The sequence below is a fragment of the Salminus brasiliensis genome, chromosome 15 (genome assembly GCF_030463535.1).
Source record: "Salminus brasiliensis chromosome 15, fSalBra1.hap2, whole genome shotgun sequence".
NCBI classification, from domain to species: Eukaryota; Metazoa; Chordata; class Actinopteri; order Characiformes; family Bryconidae; genus Salminus; species Salminus brasiliensis.
In genome coordinates this window covers 1,710,232-1,726,385 of record NC_132892.1, presented here as the reverse complement: position 1 = coordinate 1,726,385, position 16,154 = coordinate 1,710,232, and the positions used below count along the sequence as shown (strand labels likewise).

The 16,154-nt window shown below is 46.2% G+C and overlaps 2 protein-coding genes and 1 non-coding gene across 5 annotated transcripts in view; 2 read left to right on the top strand and 1 right to left on the bottom strand.

The window, feature by feature from the left end:
- mnx2b (motor neuron and pancreas homeobox 2b) overlaps positions 1 to 1,733 on the top strand; it is a 6,671-nt gene extending 4,938 nt beyond the window's left edge. Inside the window, exons 2-3 of the mRNA XM_072657696.1 lie at positions 822 to 982; positions 1,404 to 1,733. Coding sequence (XP_072513797.1) covers positions 822 to 982; positions 1,404 to 1,733 — 491 coding nt within the window. The remainder of the gene's footprint in view (positions 1 to 821; positions 983 to 1,403) is intronic.
- On the top strand, positions 381 to 462 carry trnas-cga (transfer RNA serine (anticodon CGA)). Its single transcript has one exon. It is a non-coding gene; the product is annotated as a tRNA-Ser (tRNA).
- Positions 1,734 to 10,139: 8,406 nt separating the features above from the next.
- On the bottom strand, positions 10,140 to 15,427 carry stk16 (serine/threonine kinase 16). Of its 3 annotated transcripts, none has more exons than XM_072657081.1 (8): positions 15,377 to 15,427; positions 14,297 to 14,431; positions 13,698 to 13,917; positions 13,074 to 13,207; positions 12,872 to 12,992; positions 12,688 to 12,783; positions 12,447 to 12,568; positions 10,140 to 11,490 (listed from the first exon to the last, which is right to left on the bottom strand). In XM_072657081.1, the coding sequence occupies exons 2-8, from the start codon at positions 14,380 to 14,382 to the stop codon at positions 11,349 to 11,351; spliced, it is 921 nt and encodes a 306-aa protein (XP_072513182.1). In that variant the 5' UTR covers positions 14,383 to 14,431; positions 15,377 to 15,427; the 3' UTR covers positions 10,140 to 11,348. The 3 variants fall into 3 exon arrangements, with proteins under 3 accessions (XP_072513182.1, XP_072513183.1, XP_072513181.1); XM_072657082.1 differs by having other exon boundaries at positions 14,297 to 14,426; positions 15,377 to 15,418; XM_072657080.1 differs by lacking the exon at positions 15,377 to 15,427 and having other exon boundaries at positions 14,297 to 15,323.
- Positions 15,428 to 16,154: the final 727 nt, after the last annotated feature.

Below are 16,154 nucleotides of genomic sequence, written 5' to 3'. Positions count from 1 at the left end.
CTACCCATCGATAGGCCCTACTTAGCGTCTCTGCGCATGCGCGAACTACAATTTGTTTATTATTTTCACGCGTTTTTAATCATATTTATGAATTTTATTTCCAGATGTATCACAGAAATCATGCGGCTAATGATTGCTTGAGTGTTAAAAAGTATAAATTGCGATTTAAATAAATTAAATAAATTACCTCAGTGACCTTATTTTCACCCTGATGTCCAGATTCACGCCGTCTAAATATCCTACATGCTGTTTTACTTATAGCTTTAATAAATAATGTTAATGGTAGCACGCTTTGACATGGTAGCACAAATCGACAGAACACCGGAAATGGTGAGGAAAGTTGATGGATTCAGGGTTGATGGAAACAGCGCTGCCCTCGTGCTGTGATGGCCGAGAGGTTAAGGCGTTGGACTCGAAATCCAATGGGGTTTCCCCGCGCAGGTTCGAACCCTGCTCACAGCGTGTCTTTATAATACCGGCCACAACTTCCGGTGGTCAGTAGTGTTTAACACCCCCCTCCCCCATCACCACATTTACACTCCCCACTGACTCCATCACCAGAGTCCCAGAGTCCACCAGAAGCCCGGCCAGCTGTGCTGTGATGGCCGAGAGGTTAAGTCGTTGGGTTCGAACCCTAGACGTTAGAGTGACCCTAAGTCTTTCTTATTGCAATACAACACTGTTGGTCGAGAGCACCTTCCACTGAACACAGGGTTCCACCACCGAAAAGGGTCCCACTACTGCTACGGGTCGAAGATCTAAGCCCGGCATGTTTAGCACCACCCTAATCATCATCTCCTTCTCCTCCCGTCCTCCTGCAGGTGCTCCTCAGTCAGGGCTTATGGGCAAATGTCGGCGGCCTCGCACAGCCTTCACCAGCCAGCAGCTGCTGGAGCTGGAGAACCAGTTCAAGCTCAACAAGTACCTGTCCCGGCCCAAGCGCTTCGAAGTGGCCACCTCACTGATGCTGACCGAGACCCAGGTGAGGGCGTGTGTGTGTGATCATGGCCTAACACGTGGAGTGGATGTTGGGGTGGATGAGATGGTGATCATCATCCAACCTCCTGACCTCACTAACTCACTAACTGCTTTTGTCGCCGAATGCAATCAAATCCTCACAGCAATGCTCGTCCTCCAAAATCTAGTAGAAAGCCTTCTCTTCCCTGGACAGTAGAGACAGTTGATTTCATAATAAGCAATGAATGGGCAGGTGTCCCAATACTTTTGTCCACATAGTGTATCTGAACTTAGACAAAGTGGCACCAAGAGTTGGTGATGGCCACCAGGAAGGTCTGAAGGTATCTCTGAGTTTTGAGCATGACAGTTTTGTAGACCCGGTACCATCAACCGCCTGCTGTGAGCCCTGCCCCTGATGTGATGTGTGTGTGTTCTGATGCGTTCAGGTGAAGATCTGGTTCCAGAACCGCAGGATGAAGTGGAAGCGCAGCCGAAAGGCCAAGGAGCAAGCCGCCCAGGCGGAGGCAGAGCGGCAGCGGGCTGGAGGCAAAGCAGCCGGCGAGGTCCAGAGGGCGGAGGAGGTGAATGGGGAGGAGGACGTGGACGAGGAAGAAGAGGACGAGGAGGAGGATGAGGTGGACCGGCACGGGTTCATAAGCGGCTCGGACTTTCTCCAGCATGACCCGGAGGTGGGGTACCACCGCCACAGCCCGTTCTCCGATGACGACATGGAGGAGATGGAGGGCGGGAACAGGAAGATTGGGGCGGGATTATGAGAGGTGTTTGGGGGGGGGGGCACAGATGACCTTCTTTCTTCACCTCCGTCCACCAGCGAGACGAGAGCTTCTAATGAACATCAAGGTCCGAGAATGGCCAGGAACACCTTTGAACACTAGGGGGCAGTGTTTGCGTAATGCTACCCTGCCACTACTGGCTGTATCTATCATTCATTATTAGCTTTCTGGGTAAAGCTCACCTTAGAAACCTGTGTAGTCCCCATAGCAACACACATATCCTGCTGAGGCAGTGGCTAGCAAACAAGCGACATTGGCGTGACGTTCAGCCAGTAGCGGTAACAATAGGTAGACCCCCTTAGGGACAGTTCGCTTCAGCTAGAGTGCCAGTCAAAAGTTTGGACAGTCTAGATGACCTCAGTTGCTCCTTTCAGTTCAGCCTACAATGTAGGCCCCCCAGCCACGCCCCAGGGGGTCAAAACGTTTGACTGGTACTGTAGCCTTTTCCCCAATCTTCGAAGACATGCATGTAGAGCTGGAAGTCTGAAAGGAGAACCCACGACCGTGCCAGGCCTGGCAGATCTCTCGGCGTAACGGAGGCCTGGACAGATGTTAAAATAGTGGACGCCGATCTGTTACAGCTGGGAAACAGCTGGGATTCCTTGGCCGAATGGGATGGACGGCAGGATGGACGGCAGGTGTAGAGAACGTATAGACTCGGGGAGGCCCTGCTAGCCTTTCCATTTGTATGTATGTAAACTTGGGATGGCATGAGTGCTTTTATAGACTGTGTTATATATATATATATGTGCTGGTTGCAGCGGTGAGCTTATAAAGCCTTTATAAACACTACATAAAGACTCTTGGTTAATGGATTGCGGTCGGGCCCCTGTGTTACCATGGTGACCAATGTAAAAATATGTATATATATATATATAACGATTTTTTGGGGGTTTTTTTTCGGAATGGTACCACAGGCCGTAACCATTTACAGTGCTGTCTAGACTAAGGGGAGTGGCTAAAGGTGTGAGGAGGAGTTTACAGCCGACGATATGGAGACAGTCTGGTGTAGAGGTCAGGGGGTGGAGCCCTGTTGAACTTGACGTTATTTAAACCTGTTTAAGGTCTGACTAATTTATTTGCTTTGTAAAAAAAATAATGATGACCTAAATGCTGAAACCCAGTTGTATTTATGCGATGGTCTGTGTTGTTGGAAATGACACGAATAAAGAGGGAGACCCTTTGTGAAGCGCTTGGTTGTCCTTTATTAGAAACACCCACCTTGTGCTTCCACTCACTGGCCACTTTATTAGAAACACCCACCTTGTGCTTCCACTCACTGGCCACTTTATTAGAAACACCCACCTTGTGCTTCCACTCACTGGCCACTTTATTAGAAACACCCACCTTGTGCTTCCACTCACTGGCCACTTTATTAGAAACACCCACCTTGTGCTTCCACTCACTGGCCACTTTATTAGAAACACCCACCTTGTGCTTCCACTCACTGGCCACTTTATTAGAAACACCCACCTTGTGCTTCCACTTACTGGCCACTTTATTAGAAACACCCACCTTGTGCTTCCAACTCACTGGTCACTTTATTAGAAACACCCACCTTGTGCTTCCACTCACTGGCCACTTTATTAGAAACACTGACCTTGTGCTTCCACTCACTGGCCACTTTATTAGAAACACCCACCTTGTGCTTCCACTCACTGGTCACTTTATTAGAAACACCCACCTTGTGCTTCCACCCACTGGCCACTTTATTAGAAACACCCACCTTGTGCTTCATCTCACTGGTCACTTTATTAGAAACACCCACCTTGTGCTTCATCTCACTGGTCACTTTATTAGAAACACTGACCTTGTGCTTCCACTCACTGGCCACTTTATTAGAAACACCTACATTCTGCTTCCACTCACTGGCCACTTTATTAGAAACACCCACCTTGTGCTTCCACTTACTGGCCACTTTATTAGAAACACCCACCTTGTGCTTCCACTCACTGGCCACTTTATTAGAAACACCCACCTTGTGATTCCACTCGCTGGCCACTTTATTAGAAACACCCACCTTGTGCTTCCACCCACTGGCCACTTTATTAGAAACACCCACCTTGTGCTTCATCTCACTGGCCACTTTATTAGAAACACTGACATTGAGATTCAACTCACTGGCCACTTTATTAGAAACACCTACATTCTGCTTCCACTCACTGGCCACTTTATTAGAAACACCCACCTTGTGCTTCCACTTACTGGCCACTTTATTAGAAACACCCACCTTGTGCTTCCACTCACTGGCCACTTTATTAGAAACACCCACCTTGTGCTTCCACTCACTGGCCACTTTATTAGAAACACCCACCTTGTGCTTCCACTTACTGGACACTTTATTAGAAACACTTACCTTGTGATTCCACTCACTGGCCACTTTATTAGAAACACCCACCTTATGTGTCCACTCGCTGGTCACTTTATTAGAAACACTTACCTTGTGCTTCATCTCACTGGCCACTTTATTAGAAACACTGATATTGAGATTCAACTCACTGGCCACTTTATTAGAAACCCCTACCTTGTGCCTCCACCCACTGGCCACTTTATTAGAAACACCCACCTTGTGCTTCCACTCACTGGCCACTTTATTAGAAACACCCACCTTGTGCTTCCACTCACTGGCCACTTTATTAGAAACCCCTACCTTGTGCTTCCACCCACTGGCCACTTTATTAGAAACACCCACCTTGTGCTTCCACTTACTGGCCACTTTAATAGAAACACCCACCTTGTGCGTCTATCTCCGGCCACTTTATTAGAAACACCCACCTCATGCTTCCACCCACTGGACACTTTATTAGAAACCTTGGTAACCTTGGAAACTGACCACTGATGAAGGGCTGGATGGATGGAGGAGGTCTAACACAAACTGTGCATCAGCAGATGATCTACAGTCTCTAACCGAACACCAGCAAGGTGGAGCTACGGGGTGAGTGTTTCTGATAAAGTGGCCCAGACACCCCCTATCCGCACCGCCAGACAATGAGCCTGATTAACATGCTGAAGAACGGGGAAAACGGCAGTGGACAATAAACCCGGCGGAGAGTGGACGTTATTTATGAGACCGGCTCTCAAATTTGAATTACTCCATCAGGTTTTACTGATAGTCAAATAATTAAGTTAATGAAGGGGAGGTAAAGTCATCGCCCCCTGATGATGATGATGATGATGATGATGATGATGATGTCACCCGGCCCATTTCATTTGCAGGAAGAAGAGGAAGGGGAAAAAAACACATGCAAAAATGATGTGACCAAAACATGCCGTTTTATTGAGAGTCCATTTAAGGGCGGTGATTAAATACAGGACACCAGGAGACACAGCATAACGTCTCTGTCGCGGGGGCCGCGGGGGGCCGCGGGGGCTGTGGGGGCCAGGCGGCAGCATGTTTATATAGTGATTAAATGCATTTTTAACTAGTCGTCCCAAGGAGGCCCCGCCTCGTTAAACCCAGAGCCTGAATCTGGGCCTCAGTGCCGGACAAAGAGGACACTTTCAGAGCTGGTCAAAGCCTGGCTTACATTTCTCTTGGAGATGGACACCAGGATGGGTTCATATGGACACGGAAGCACTGGCACTCTGTGGCCACTTTATTAGAAACACCTACCTTCTGCTTCCACTTGCTGGCCACTTTATTAGAAACCCCAACCTTGAGCTTCCACTCACTGGCCACTTTATTAGAAACCCCTACCTTCTGCTTCCACTTGCTGGCCACTTTATTAGAAACCCCAACCTTGAGCTTCCACTCACTGGCCACTTTATGAGAAACCCCTACCTTCTGCTTCCACTTGCTGGCCACTTTATTAGAAACCCCTACCTTGTGTGTCCAATTACTGGCCACTTTATTAGAAACACTCACATTGGGATTCAACTCACTGGCCACTTTATTGGAAACACCTATCTTGAGCTTCCACTCACTGGCCACTTTATTAGAAACCCCTACCTTCTGCTTCCACTTGCTGGCCACTTTATTAGAAACCCCTACATTCTGTGAGCAGGCAGCATCTACCGCCAGCCGCCAGCAGGGGGCCCGGCCAGGAAAGTAGGAAAGCTGGTGGGGTTGGAGCAAAGAACTCCAAGCCCCAGAATCCCCAGCGGTAATCAACACTGACCAGACCCACCTGTGTGGCAGGTTATAAATACACCCAGCCAAACACACTTCCCCGTCGCACCTTTGTAGAGGGGCGAACGGTAACAGTGGGTCTAAGTTACGAACAGAAAAGAGAAAAGTTTAAGTTGGTAACAGTGAGAAGCTGAAGCAAGAAGAGAAAAGCATTTGAGTTGCTGTCTTTAGTTTGAGTGAACATCACTCCTGGTTTTCCTTTGTTTGTTTTCCCGCCGTTTTCTGTGTTGCTTATGATCAGTGTTTATACTGCCACCCCTCACAGCTGTGGGAGTTCAAGCCCAACAGTCACTAAACACCCACCCTAAGAGGAGTAGTTTCACTTACTCATAATAAAACCAATTCTGACTGCACTTGAGTCCAAACACCACACTGTAACATATTCTGCTTCCACTCACTGGCCACTTTATTAGAAACACCCACCTTGTGCTTCCACCCACTGGCCACTTTATTAGAAACACTCACATTGGGATTCAACTCACTGGCCACTTTATTAAAAACACTTACCTTGTGATTCCACTCACTGGCCACTTTATTAGAAACACCTACCTTATGTGTCCACTCGCTGGCCACTTTATTAGAAACACCTACCTTATGTGTCCACTCGCTGGCCACTTTATTAGAAACACCTACCCTTTGCTTTCACTTGCTGGCCACTTTATTAGAAACACTCACATTGGGATTCAACTCACTGGCCACTTTATTAGAAACCCCTACCTTGTGCTTCCACCCACTGGCCACAGGGAAAGGCTCGGCCAGTGCTAATGCAGGTGTATGTCGGGGGCAGTGGAGTAAATGGTGGAACCGCCTCTCAGTTACTCCAGAAACGCTCTCCTGCCATCAAGAGTGTATTTATTGACCCGCGGCTCATCGGGACATGGATTCGGCGGCTTTATATAGACTCATAAACCTGCAGGAAGGGTTCGAGACAGATTGGCCGACCCTGTTAAAACGGCCACTTAGCCGAACCCTGATCTCAGAACAGCACTTTGCTCGTGATCGAGACTCGAGCATAAATCCTCGGCTTCCGGCGGCACTTTACTGTTGTTATATAGGAAAGCAAATGTGACAGAAGTGCTGACCATGAGCCCGCGACGACGGCCGCGCGACGTCTGGCCTAAAACCTGTTAGCTGTTAGCTGTAGCTGAAATGCAGATGAAGATTCCTCCGTTAGCTTCCCACGCTACTATCATCATCATCATCAGCATCATCATCATGATCATGTCTTCGACTCCGGTAGGCGTCCAGTCCAGATGGGGGTGCGGTCTCAGCGACGGCTAGCGCTCGCTCTTTTCCTTCTCCAGCTTATAAATCTGAGCTGAGTGAGCGCGACCCCGTAAAACATTTACGCTCTGTAGCTTTAATCAATCAGCCGAATGTCGGCCTCATTACGGGAATATGAACAGATTGTGTGATCTTTTAAAGTAATCACCGATATTGGTTGGGATTTTTCCCTCGGCCTTGTCGTGTCACTTAAGCTAATGGGGAGGTAAAGGAAGGAGCGACAGGCCGGCCATATTTCACATCCGCCCTGACTTTTAACCGTTGTTCAAATGTGACGGACGCGGCTGGGGGGTGGACAGGCCAAGTTTTGGGGGTAATAAACTTTATGGAAAAGGCCGGGCCTTTCCTCTCCTGCATTCGGGACAGGTGTTTTATTACACGAGCGGGAAATCTGTCATACAGCTGCGAAATGTTTTTCACACTATGTGTCCAAATGTTTGTGGACACCCCTTCTAATGAACGCGTTCAGCTGCAGCAACAGAGATTGCTGTACTGCCAACAGAATAGGACTCTCTGTTGGCCCAGACGTGGGCAAGAGGGGTGTAATGAAGCCCCCCAGCACGGAGCTGTGGAGCAGTGGAAGAACTGTCTTCTCTGGAATGATGAGACGGAGCTTCATCCAGTACTTTTGGGGAGTGGGGTGGTGATCAATCATCCAACATCCTGACCTCACTAACACTCACATTTGTCGCTGAATGCAATCAAATCCTCACAGCAATGTTCCTTCAAAATCTAGAAGAAAGCCTTCTGCCCTGGACAGTAGAGACAAGAGAAACTATTTTTTTAACCCCCCGGATTTCAGAAGGAACAATGAATAAACAGGCGTCCCAATACTTTTGTCCAGAGTGTAACAAGCATATCTGGTGATTGTGAGGTGAGTGTTTCTAATAAAGTGGCCAGTGTGTGGAAGCACAAGGTATGTGTTTCTAATAAAATGGTCAGTCAGTGGAAGCACAAGGTAGGTGTTTCTAATAAAATGGCCAGTTTCTGGAAGCACAAGGCAGGTGTTTCTAATAAAGTGGCCAGTTTCTGGAAGCACAAGGTATGTGTTTCTAATAAAGTGGTCAGTTTCTGAAAGCACAAGGCAGGTGTTTCTAATAAAGTGGCCAGTTTCTGGAAGCACAAGGTAGGTGTTTCTAATAAAATGGCCAGTCAGTGGAAGCACAAACGGCAAGGGCTTCACATACGGTTTGCGTCCCAGTTTCCCCAGTAACCCCTCTGGCAGGAAGGTGATTTAAGAAGACAAAGGGACGCCGTGGGATAGATCACGGTCACTCAGAGCCGACCTATAATCCCTGGCTAATGAAATAATTAGCTAATTGATTCATTGTCAGATCAATAGAGAGATGGTTTATGGTGTTGACGTAGGGCTCTACAGCTAATCAGGGGCACTGCTACCACTGTTAGCACCAGCGCCTTTCCATTGCTTTGGCCTTAGTCTCATGACAGCAGACTCACATGGGACCTTAGAGATGTGTACCCCAGTCGCAGTGAGGCAGAGAACCCCGATTCCTCCAGAACATGGAGGCAATGTTGGGGTTGACCTTGACGTGGATTAGCATGACATCACTGCACGGGAAGCAGGCTGCAGGCTGGGGAACATGCGATCACTCGGTTGGGAGTTCAGACTACAGTCCCGCCGCCTTTCGCGTGCCAGTGGTTTATGGAGGTCCTCCGGCTTTGTGTAGCGGGGTGCCGGGGTCATTGGGGAGATTGATTAAGATGAGTGAAGGCACAACGTCACTTTGACCTTCGGGACCCCGTGCAGCCGTAAATCCAGACCCCTTAACGGCCCACCATCATCGTTTCATAGCTTGGGGTGAGGGAGGGGGCAAAGTGGGCGGTGTTTGCTTAATTTTTTACAATGCTTTGTCTGGCTGTGTGGAAATAGCTCAGGGGGAATGAAGATGACTCACCACGTCATGTGGATCGCACCGGCTTGATGCGGTTATTGGAAGCCAACAGTTACTTTAATCAGCTAAAAAACTGAAATATCAGAAAAACAGAAGCTGGGCAGCTCAAATCCAGAGCCACGCCGCTTTGCCATCGGCAGCCAGGGTCTAGGAGAGCGCAATTGGCCGTGATGGCCAACCTCGTCCCGTCAATCAGCAGCCGTGGGCTCCTCTAATTCGCTGCCGAACACTCTAAACATGGAAAGAACCGATGTCCACAAAGCTGGAGAAGACCAAGAGAAGATACCAAAGCAGGTCCTCAGTTCCTCATTGAGTTAAGAGGAAAGCTGGAGGTCTGCTGAGGTTGAGGTCTGGAAGACCTGGAGAACTTTCAGAGGGACCTGCTCATAGGACTGCTAGTAAGGCAAATCAGGATCCATGCTTGAGTCTGGAGTGGTGGTGCACTGTGCAGTGTATGGACATCCCTTCTAGTTGCACCCTTTGCTGACCTGACACAGATGTGCAAATGCACACACACAGCTTGTCTAGTGCCTGTAGAGAAGAAGTACTGCCAATAGAATAGGACTCTCTGAAACAGATCATCAACATCATGAACCTATTGGCACCATGCTGCCTGTTGCCAGGTGTGGGCTAGTAGAGAGGTGTAAAGCCCCCCAGCATTGAAAAGCTGTGGAGCAGTGGAGGAGCTGTGTTCTCTGGAATAATGGTGGTGGAGCTCCATCCAATACTTTTGGGATGAGTTGGGGAGTTGGGGGATGATGAGGTGGGGTGGTAAATCAGTGACCTTAAAATCATACGGTTCTCGATTTAAAATAAAAGCTAAAACCACCATGGTGAATGCTTACAGCCCTGGAGTTCCTTATTATTTCAGTGAGCGTTTAGCGGCCTCTGCTGTGCAGGAGCAGTACTGCAAAATGCCAACCCCACACTGATGGCCCTTCTCACACAGTGGCTTACACTATATGGAAGCAATGCATAAGAAGGTGTCCCAATACTTTTGCCTATAAAAAACATCAAGAACACAGCACTCAAATACAAAAAAGAAGGTGCCAACTACATGCATCATGGTGGAAAGACATATTTTTAATCGCCTTAAAATAATTTTAAAAAGAGGTATTGTGATGAACATATAACGAAGCACAGTTACAGACACAGTTCCCTGCTAACTTACATGCGAGTGAAGAGCATCATCAGATCACACAGTGTCCTTGCAATGAACATCAAGCCTTTATAATTCGCTGCCATTCAAAACCAATAATAAAAAAAAAAATCATATATAACAGTAAAATTACAACCTCATAAAACACGAAACCGCAAACTAGGCACCAGCTTTACAACTTCAAGTGAAAGTATCCTATGTAGCCTAAGCTCAAAGGGGAATTCCACGGATTTTTCAAAATTTCAGACTTAAGTGGTCGTGCAGAGCGAGTTTGGCAAATGAGAGAAACCTGAGGACCAGAACTGTCCCCAGTGGTGGTGAATAAAATCTGACGTCTGAAGAACCTCAGAAAGATACCTCATGAGAAGTTCAACCTCCACTCCATCCAAGATCACTGCGAGAACTTCTAGTATCCTCCTAGAACTCCAAGCTGACCACACTGTGGCGCCTAGAAGACACCAGAGGGCGCTTTGCTACAATGAAATGGAAAGGATAGGAAGTGGATCGGGCCTCACTGGGACACCAGTACCATACCTTGGGGCGATGACACCTGGTTCGATTCACCACCACAGCAAAGACACCAAACCCGGTCTGAATTACATCACAAGCATTATGAGGAAACTTCAAAAACCTCTGTGGAATTCCCTCCTAAAGCTCATGACAGATACGCTCTACACATGATGTGTGGTCATGATGTCCAGCAAAGGTTCGAATTAAAAGGTTCTGCAAAGGCCTTCCAACTGCAAACCATCCAACACTGACACGATACTGGAAGAGTCACAGAGGTCTTCTCTTCCACTCAGGAGCTCAGTCTAGGCCTTCAGGACTTCAGGTTGAAACGCTGATATCATGTAGATGCACCCTCCCACTGAGTCCATGCTCTGACCCAGTCATTCAGCAGCTCCACACCCGTCCGAGTGAGCGTACCTTACGTCACCCATGAGTTCGCTGAGGTAAAAGTAAGCCGATGTTTGCGAGGCCACGGGTTCAGGTGGCGGGTGAACCCGGGACAGAGAGAGAGGGAGTGGGGGGAGGGGGTGCATAGTCCAGATAAAGACTCCTGTCCAGGCGAAGAGACTGAGGGAGGGAGTGTGCTCCCCCCGGTGGGACCATCATACCCTGTTGGTGTCCACATCGCCTCCATCCGAGCCTTGCAGGCTCTTGACCTGGTCGAGGACCCAGTTGATGTCGGGCCGTTCCTGAGGATTGGTCACCATGATGGAGCTGAGAAGGTTCTGCAGTCCTGCGGAGTAACTGTTAGAGGGACACCAGAGCACAGCGTGGAGAGTTAGGACTCAGAAACGACATCATCTCCTGCTGATTAGCACCGATTAAATCAATCATCTTTGCATAAGCTGATTTAAATATGATAATTATTTACTTATTTTATTATGATAGATAATACAGTTAATAAAACTACTCTTATTCTTCTTCCCCTCATTATAAAAAATTATTAATACCAATAATAATAATACTACCAATAATACAATTTGTTTGAATTATTATCATTCTTATTGTGACTAGTTTAACTAATATTAACTAATAATTAACTAATTTAACTAATATTTTAATAATTCAACAAAAAAAACCTGCAGAGCAGAAAATAAGAATTATTTTATTTACTTCACTTGGTTTATTAAATTAGTTATTAATGAAAGTGCATTTTATTTTTTTGTTTTTGTGATGCTTATTTAATCTTTTAATAATTAAACAAACAAACAAACAAAAAAAAACTGCCTACAGACCTGAATGAATGTGTTTAATTATGAACTATTATTTGGTTTGTTGTGATAAAAAGTTACTAATCTTTTAATAATTATAATAAAATCAAATAATAATAATAATAATAATAACAACAATAATAATAATAAAAACAAATAAAAATAAATATATAGAGAATTCTGTTTATTAATAAATGGTCTAGAAAATAAAGTCCAGGCAGTTGCTAAGCTGTTGCTATGTAGTTGCTAAGATAAAAGGTCGCCAAAGTTTTGTTTTGTTTTGATAACCTTTTGCTATGATATCCCATGTGGTATCCCAGGTGGATGCTATGGGGTTGCTAGGTGGTTGCTATGCTATCCTAAGTGGTTGCTAATGTTGATGCTTTGAAATGTGCGATCACAGCAATAATTAAAGACACACAAACAAACTTAAATTAAACTGTGCAAACATGATAAACAAACTTTAAAGATAAACGGTGATGTGCTGACCTGCACGGCTGAGGAATGGCCACCGGGTTCTGGACAGCCAACGCCACGCTGTCTCCCTTCTGGAAGATCAGGTCATATGGTCCCTCCAGCATCATCATAGAGTACAGCACACAGCCTAACGACTGGGGAGAGGTCATGTAGAGCCAGCAATCAAGGTCATGAGCTTGATAAAATGGGCAATATTTGATATGATCTGGTACCTGACGCTGACTGGGGCTGTGGACAACGGAAAGCTGCTCACCCAGATATCGGTCTTCTCATCGATGATGCAGTGGCTCTCCACATTAAAGAGCTCTGGAGCTCTGTATGAGATGGTACACCTCTGAGCTGCCCAGTCCTGCATGAAGAACAAGGGAGGTGCAGAACGTCAGACTCAACGAAAGTGAAAGTAAAAAAGTGAAGGCGTGCTAATGTACAGGTCTCACCTGTATAGTCATGGCCTCTCGGGAGCCTCTCACTTCAATTCTGGCCTTGTTCATGGAGCCCAGGTCCATCAGCACGGGCCTGTCGTTCTCCTCCAGCAGCACATTGGTGGGCTTTAGGTCCCTAAACATGCAGAGCATTTCTATGACTATGATCTCCAGCCCTCACTCATAGTTAGTCATCTCAGCTCATCACAGCCAGTACCTGTGAGCGTAGCCCTTGTCGTGGATCGCTTTGAGACCCTCACAGATGCCACGCAAGATGTGCAGGACCCGGCTCTCCGGCATGGAGCTGCCTTTGTCCCTCAGCTTTTCCAGAACCGACCACAGACTTCCCTTCTGTAAAGGAAGTTGAACACATGCATTTGAACCATGGGCCAGTGTGTACAGTGTGAAGTTATCCCGAGCCATGCCACTTTGCCATCAGCAGCCGGAGCCTGAGAGAGCACAACTGGCCATGCTAGATGATCCTCTTTTACATGCAACAAAGGTAGAACCCTTTCTTTTAAGGTCTTTAAAAGGACCATCTACCACTGGTTTCCTTCCTAGTGAAGGGTTCAAATGGCTCTTGCTTTTACTAAAGAACCCTTGATCGTGAAACCTTCATCAGATATGCAGCTTAGCGAGAAGTTTCTTCATAACGGTTGGTTCCTAAGCATTAATATGTGAACAGGGTGCTGGACAAGTCTTATTCTGGCACAAATTTACCCCCATCAGCAAAAAAAAGGTTCTTCAATCATCACGACAATCAACGTCAACACTCTTAACTTTCCTGGCTTGGTGGAATGAGCATGCTAAGGTGAAGGACCTCTTTGAAATGGTAACCTACGCTGATGTAGGGCAGGAGAAGCCAGGCCTCGCTCTTGCCGCTGCGCTCTGTGAAAGCGTGGCCGGTCAGGCTTAGGATGTTGGGGTGGCTAAAGAGCCGGTGCATCTCCACCTCCGTTTGGGCCTCACGCTTCCCCTCGCGGTCATGGCACAGGATCCGCTTCAGGGCGTAGAAGCGGCCATCCTGGGCGCCCTCCACCAGGTCCACGTAGCTAAAGCCTCTGGACAAAGACAAGCACGAATAGGAGTTAGCCATCCCCGGTTCAATCCCAGCTGTTGAATTTTCGGAAGGTGCCGGCAGATGGATGCCTTCTCAAGGAGATCTTTTGGGTGTTGTGAGATCATCCTGCTCAGATTTCGGATTGGGCGAATCTTAAGAAGTCATTACTAAATGCTAGGAATCTTGATTATTTCATGGATCGAATATCGACTACTTTAAGATAGTTCTTAAAGTTCCGATCCTTTGTTTTTACCGCTGTGTTCTAGCAAAGCACCCTCTGGCGACCTCTAGGGGCCATTAGGGTGAGGAGTGTTCTCACAAGATACCATGCCGGTAACCTTACTGCAGTGAATGTGCGCCTCACGTCCTCGGTGTCTTACCCCTCATCGAGTTTCTGGATGAAGTAGTATCTCTTGTTGTCGATGGTGATGGCGCTGCGAGAGCAGATACACAGCGACTGTCCCATCCTCGGCAGAGCATCGCTCACCTGACCGACCAGGGGTGAGGAAGCTAAACTGGGACAGGGACAGGGACACATCACAGAGTTCATTTCACCTGGATTACATGCAGACCTGGTCAGTAAAGCAACGTCAGGACACCTGACCGCTAGGTTGGAAGAGGTGACGGGGATTTTCCACTGCATGCTGGCTAAATTATTCAGGTCTTCCTCAGAGCCACAGTGCAGCACACAGCACCTCACGCTTCTCTTGTAGCGACCCGATTGGCTGCTCAGTGTACCTAAACGGCCCCTGATTGGATACCGCTAGCATGTATCTGAGCAGGCCACACCCGTCACCCCTATAACCCACCAGCTATGGCTTGGACGCCCCTTATTTCGCAGTATCCCTTTACTAAAGACATAAACAGTCCTGATTGGCTACCCTTTATCTTCAGATCCCTCTGATTGGCTACCCTTTATCTTCAGATCCCTCTGATTGGCTGCCCTTTGAATCAAGACAGCTCTGATTGGTTGCTCCTCTACCTAGATAAATGTTATTGGCCGCCTGATAACATATCTGAACAGCTGGTTCTGTCTGTCTGTCTGTTCAGCCTGGACATCCGTCAACCAGTCCTGATTGGCTGCCCTGGTCTCTGGACCACCCTGATTGGCTGCGTCCTGTCTCTAAACAGCTCTGATTGGCTGCCCTTCGTATCTAGCCCGCTCTGATTGGCTGCTCTCGTCTTTAACGTAAAGCCATCCTAACGTAGGCAGTGTGTTCAAGCTTCCCTGTAACGGAACCTCCCGGAGGTATCTGGAACCTGGGCCGTGGTTCCGGTCTGGTTCTCGCTGCTTCTGAAACGTGGCGCCCGCGAGCTGAACTGAGCGGCCGAATCTGGACCTTAGCCCGGTGTTAAACCTTCCCCGGGACCCGGGTCTACCTCAGTTCGGCCAAAACACCAACACCAGCCCAATATCTGCCATCAGAACCAGCTGGTTCTGTGCTGAGAGCAGAACCTACCTTCACTGGTGGACCACCGTCCTCCTCTCTGCTCCTCCGGAGAAACGCTTCCGTGTACACTGGTGACGCGGTGATGACGCACAGCTTTAACCCTTTAGGGTTACAACATTAAACGGGATTTATAATAATAAATAATAAATAATAATAATAACAAGAATTATAGTTATACTAAATAATAATAATAATAATAATAATAATAATAATAATGATAATAAATAATAATAATAATAATAATAATAATAATGATAGTTATACTAAATAATAATAATAAATAATAATAGTTATACTAAATAATAACAAGAATGATAGTTATACTAAATAATAATAATAATAGTTATACTAAATAATAATAATAATAATAAGAAGAAGAAGAATGATAGTTATACTAAATAATAACAATAATAATAATAATAATGATAGTTATACTAAATAATAATAATAATAATAGTTATACTAAATAATAATAATAATAACAAGAATGATAGTTATACTAAATAATAATAAGAAGAAAAAGAATGATAGTTATACTAAATAATAATAAGAAGAAGAATGATAGTTATACTAAATAATAATAATAATAATAATAATGATAGTTATACTAAATAATAAGAAGAAGAAGTAGAAGAAGAAGAGTGATAGTTATACTAAATAATAACAATAATAATAATAATGATAGTTATACTAAATAAGAAGAAGAAGAAGTAGAAGAAGAAGAATGATAGTTATACTAAATAATAATAATAATAATTGTGTATAAAAAGTATAATAAAGTGTTGTT

Coding starts and splice junctions, on each gene's coding strand:
- stk16 (XM_072657080.1), bottom strand. CDS start 14,559: ATGCAGTGGAAAATCCCCGTCACCTCTTCCAACCTAGCGGTCAGGTGT. Junction 13,918..14,296: donor ATCCAGAAACTCGATGAGGG/GTAAGACACCGA, acceptor GTCTTTGTCCAG/AGGCTTTAGCTACGTGGACC. Junction 11,491..12,446: donor GCCATTCCTCAGCCGTGCAG/GTCAGCACATCA, acceptor TCCCTCTAACAG/TTACTCCGCAGGACTGCAGA.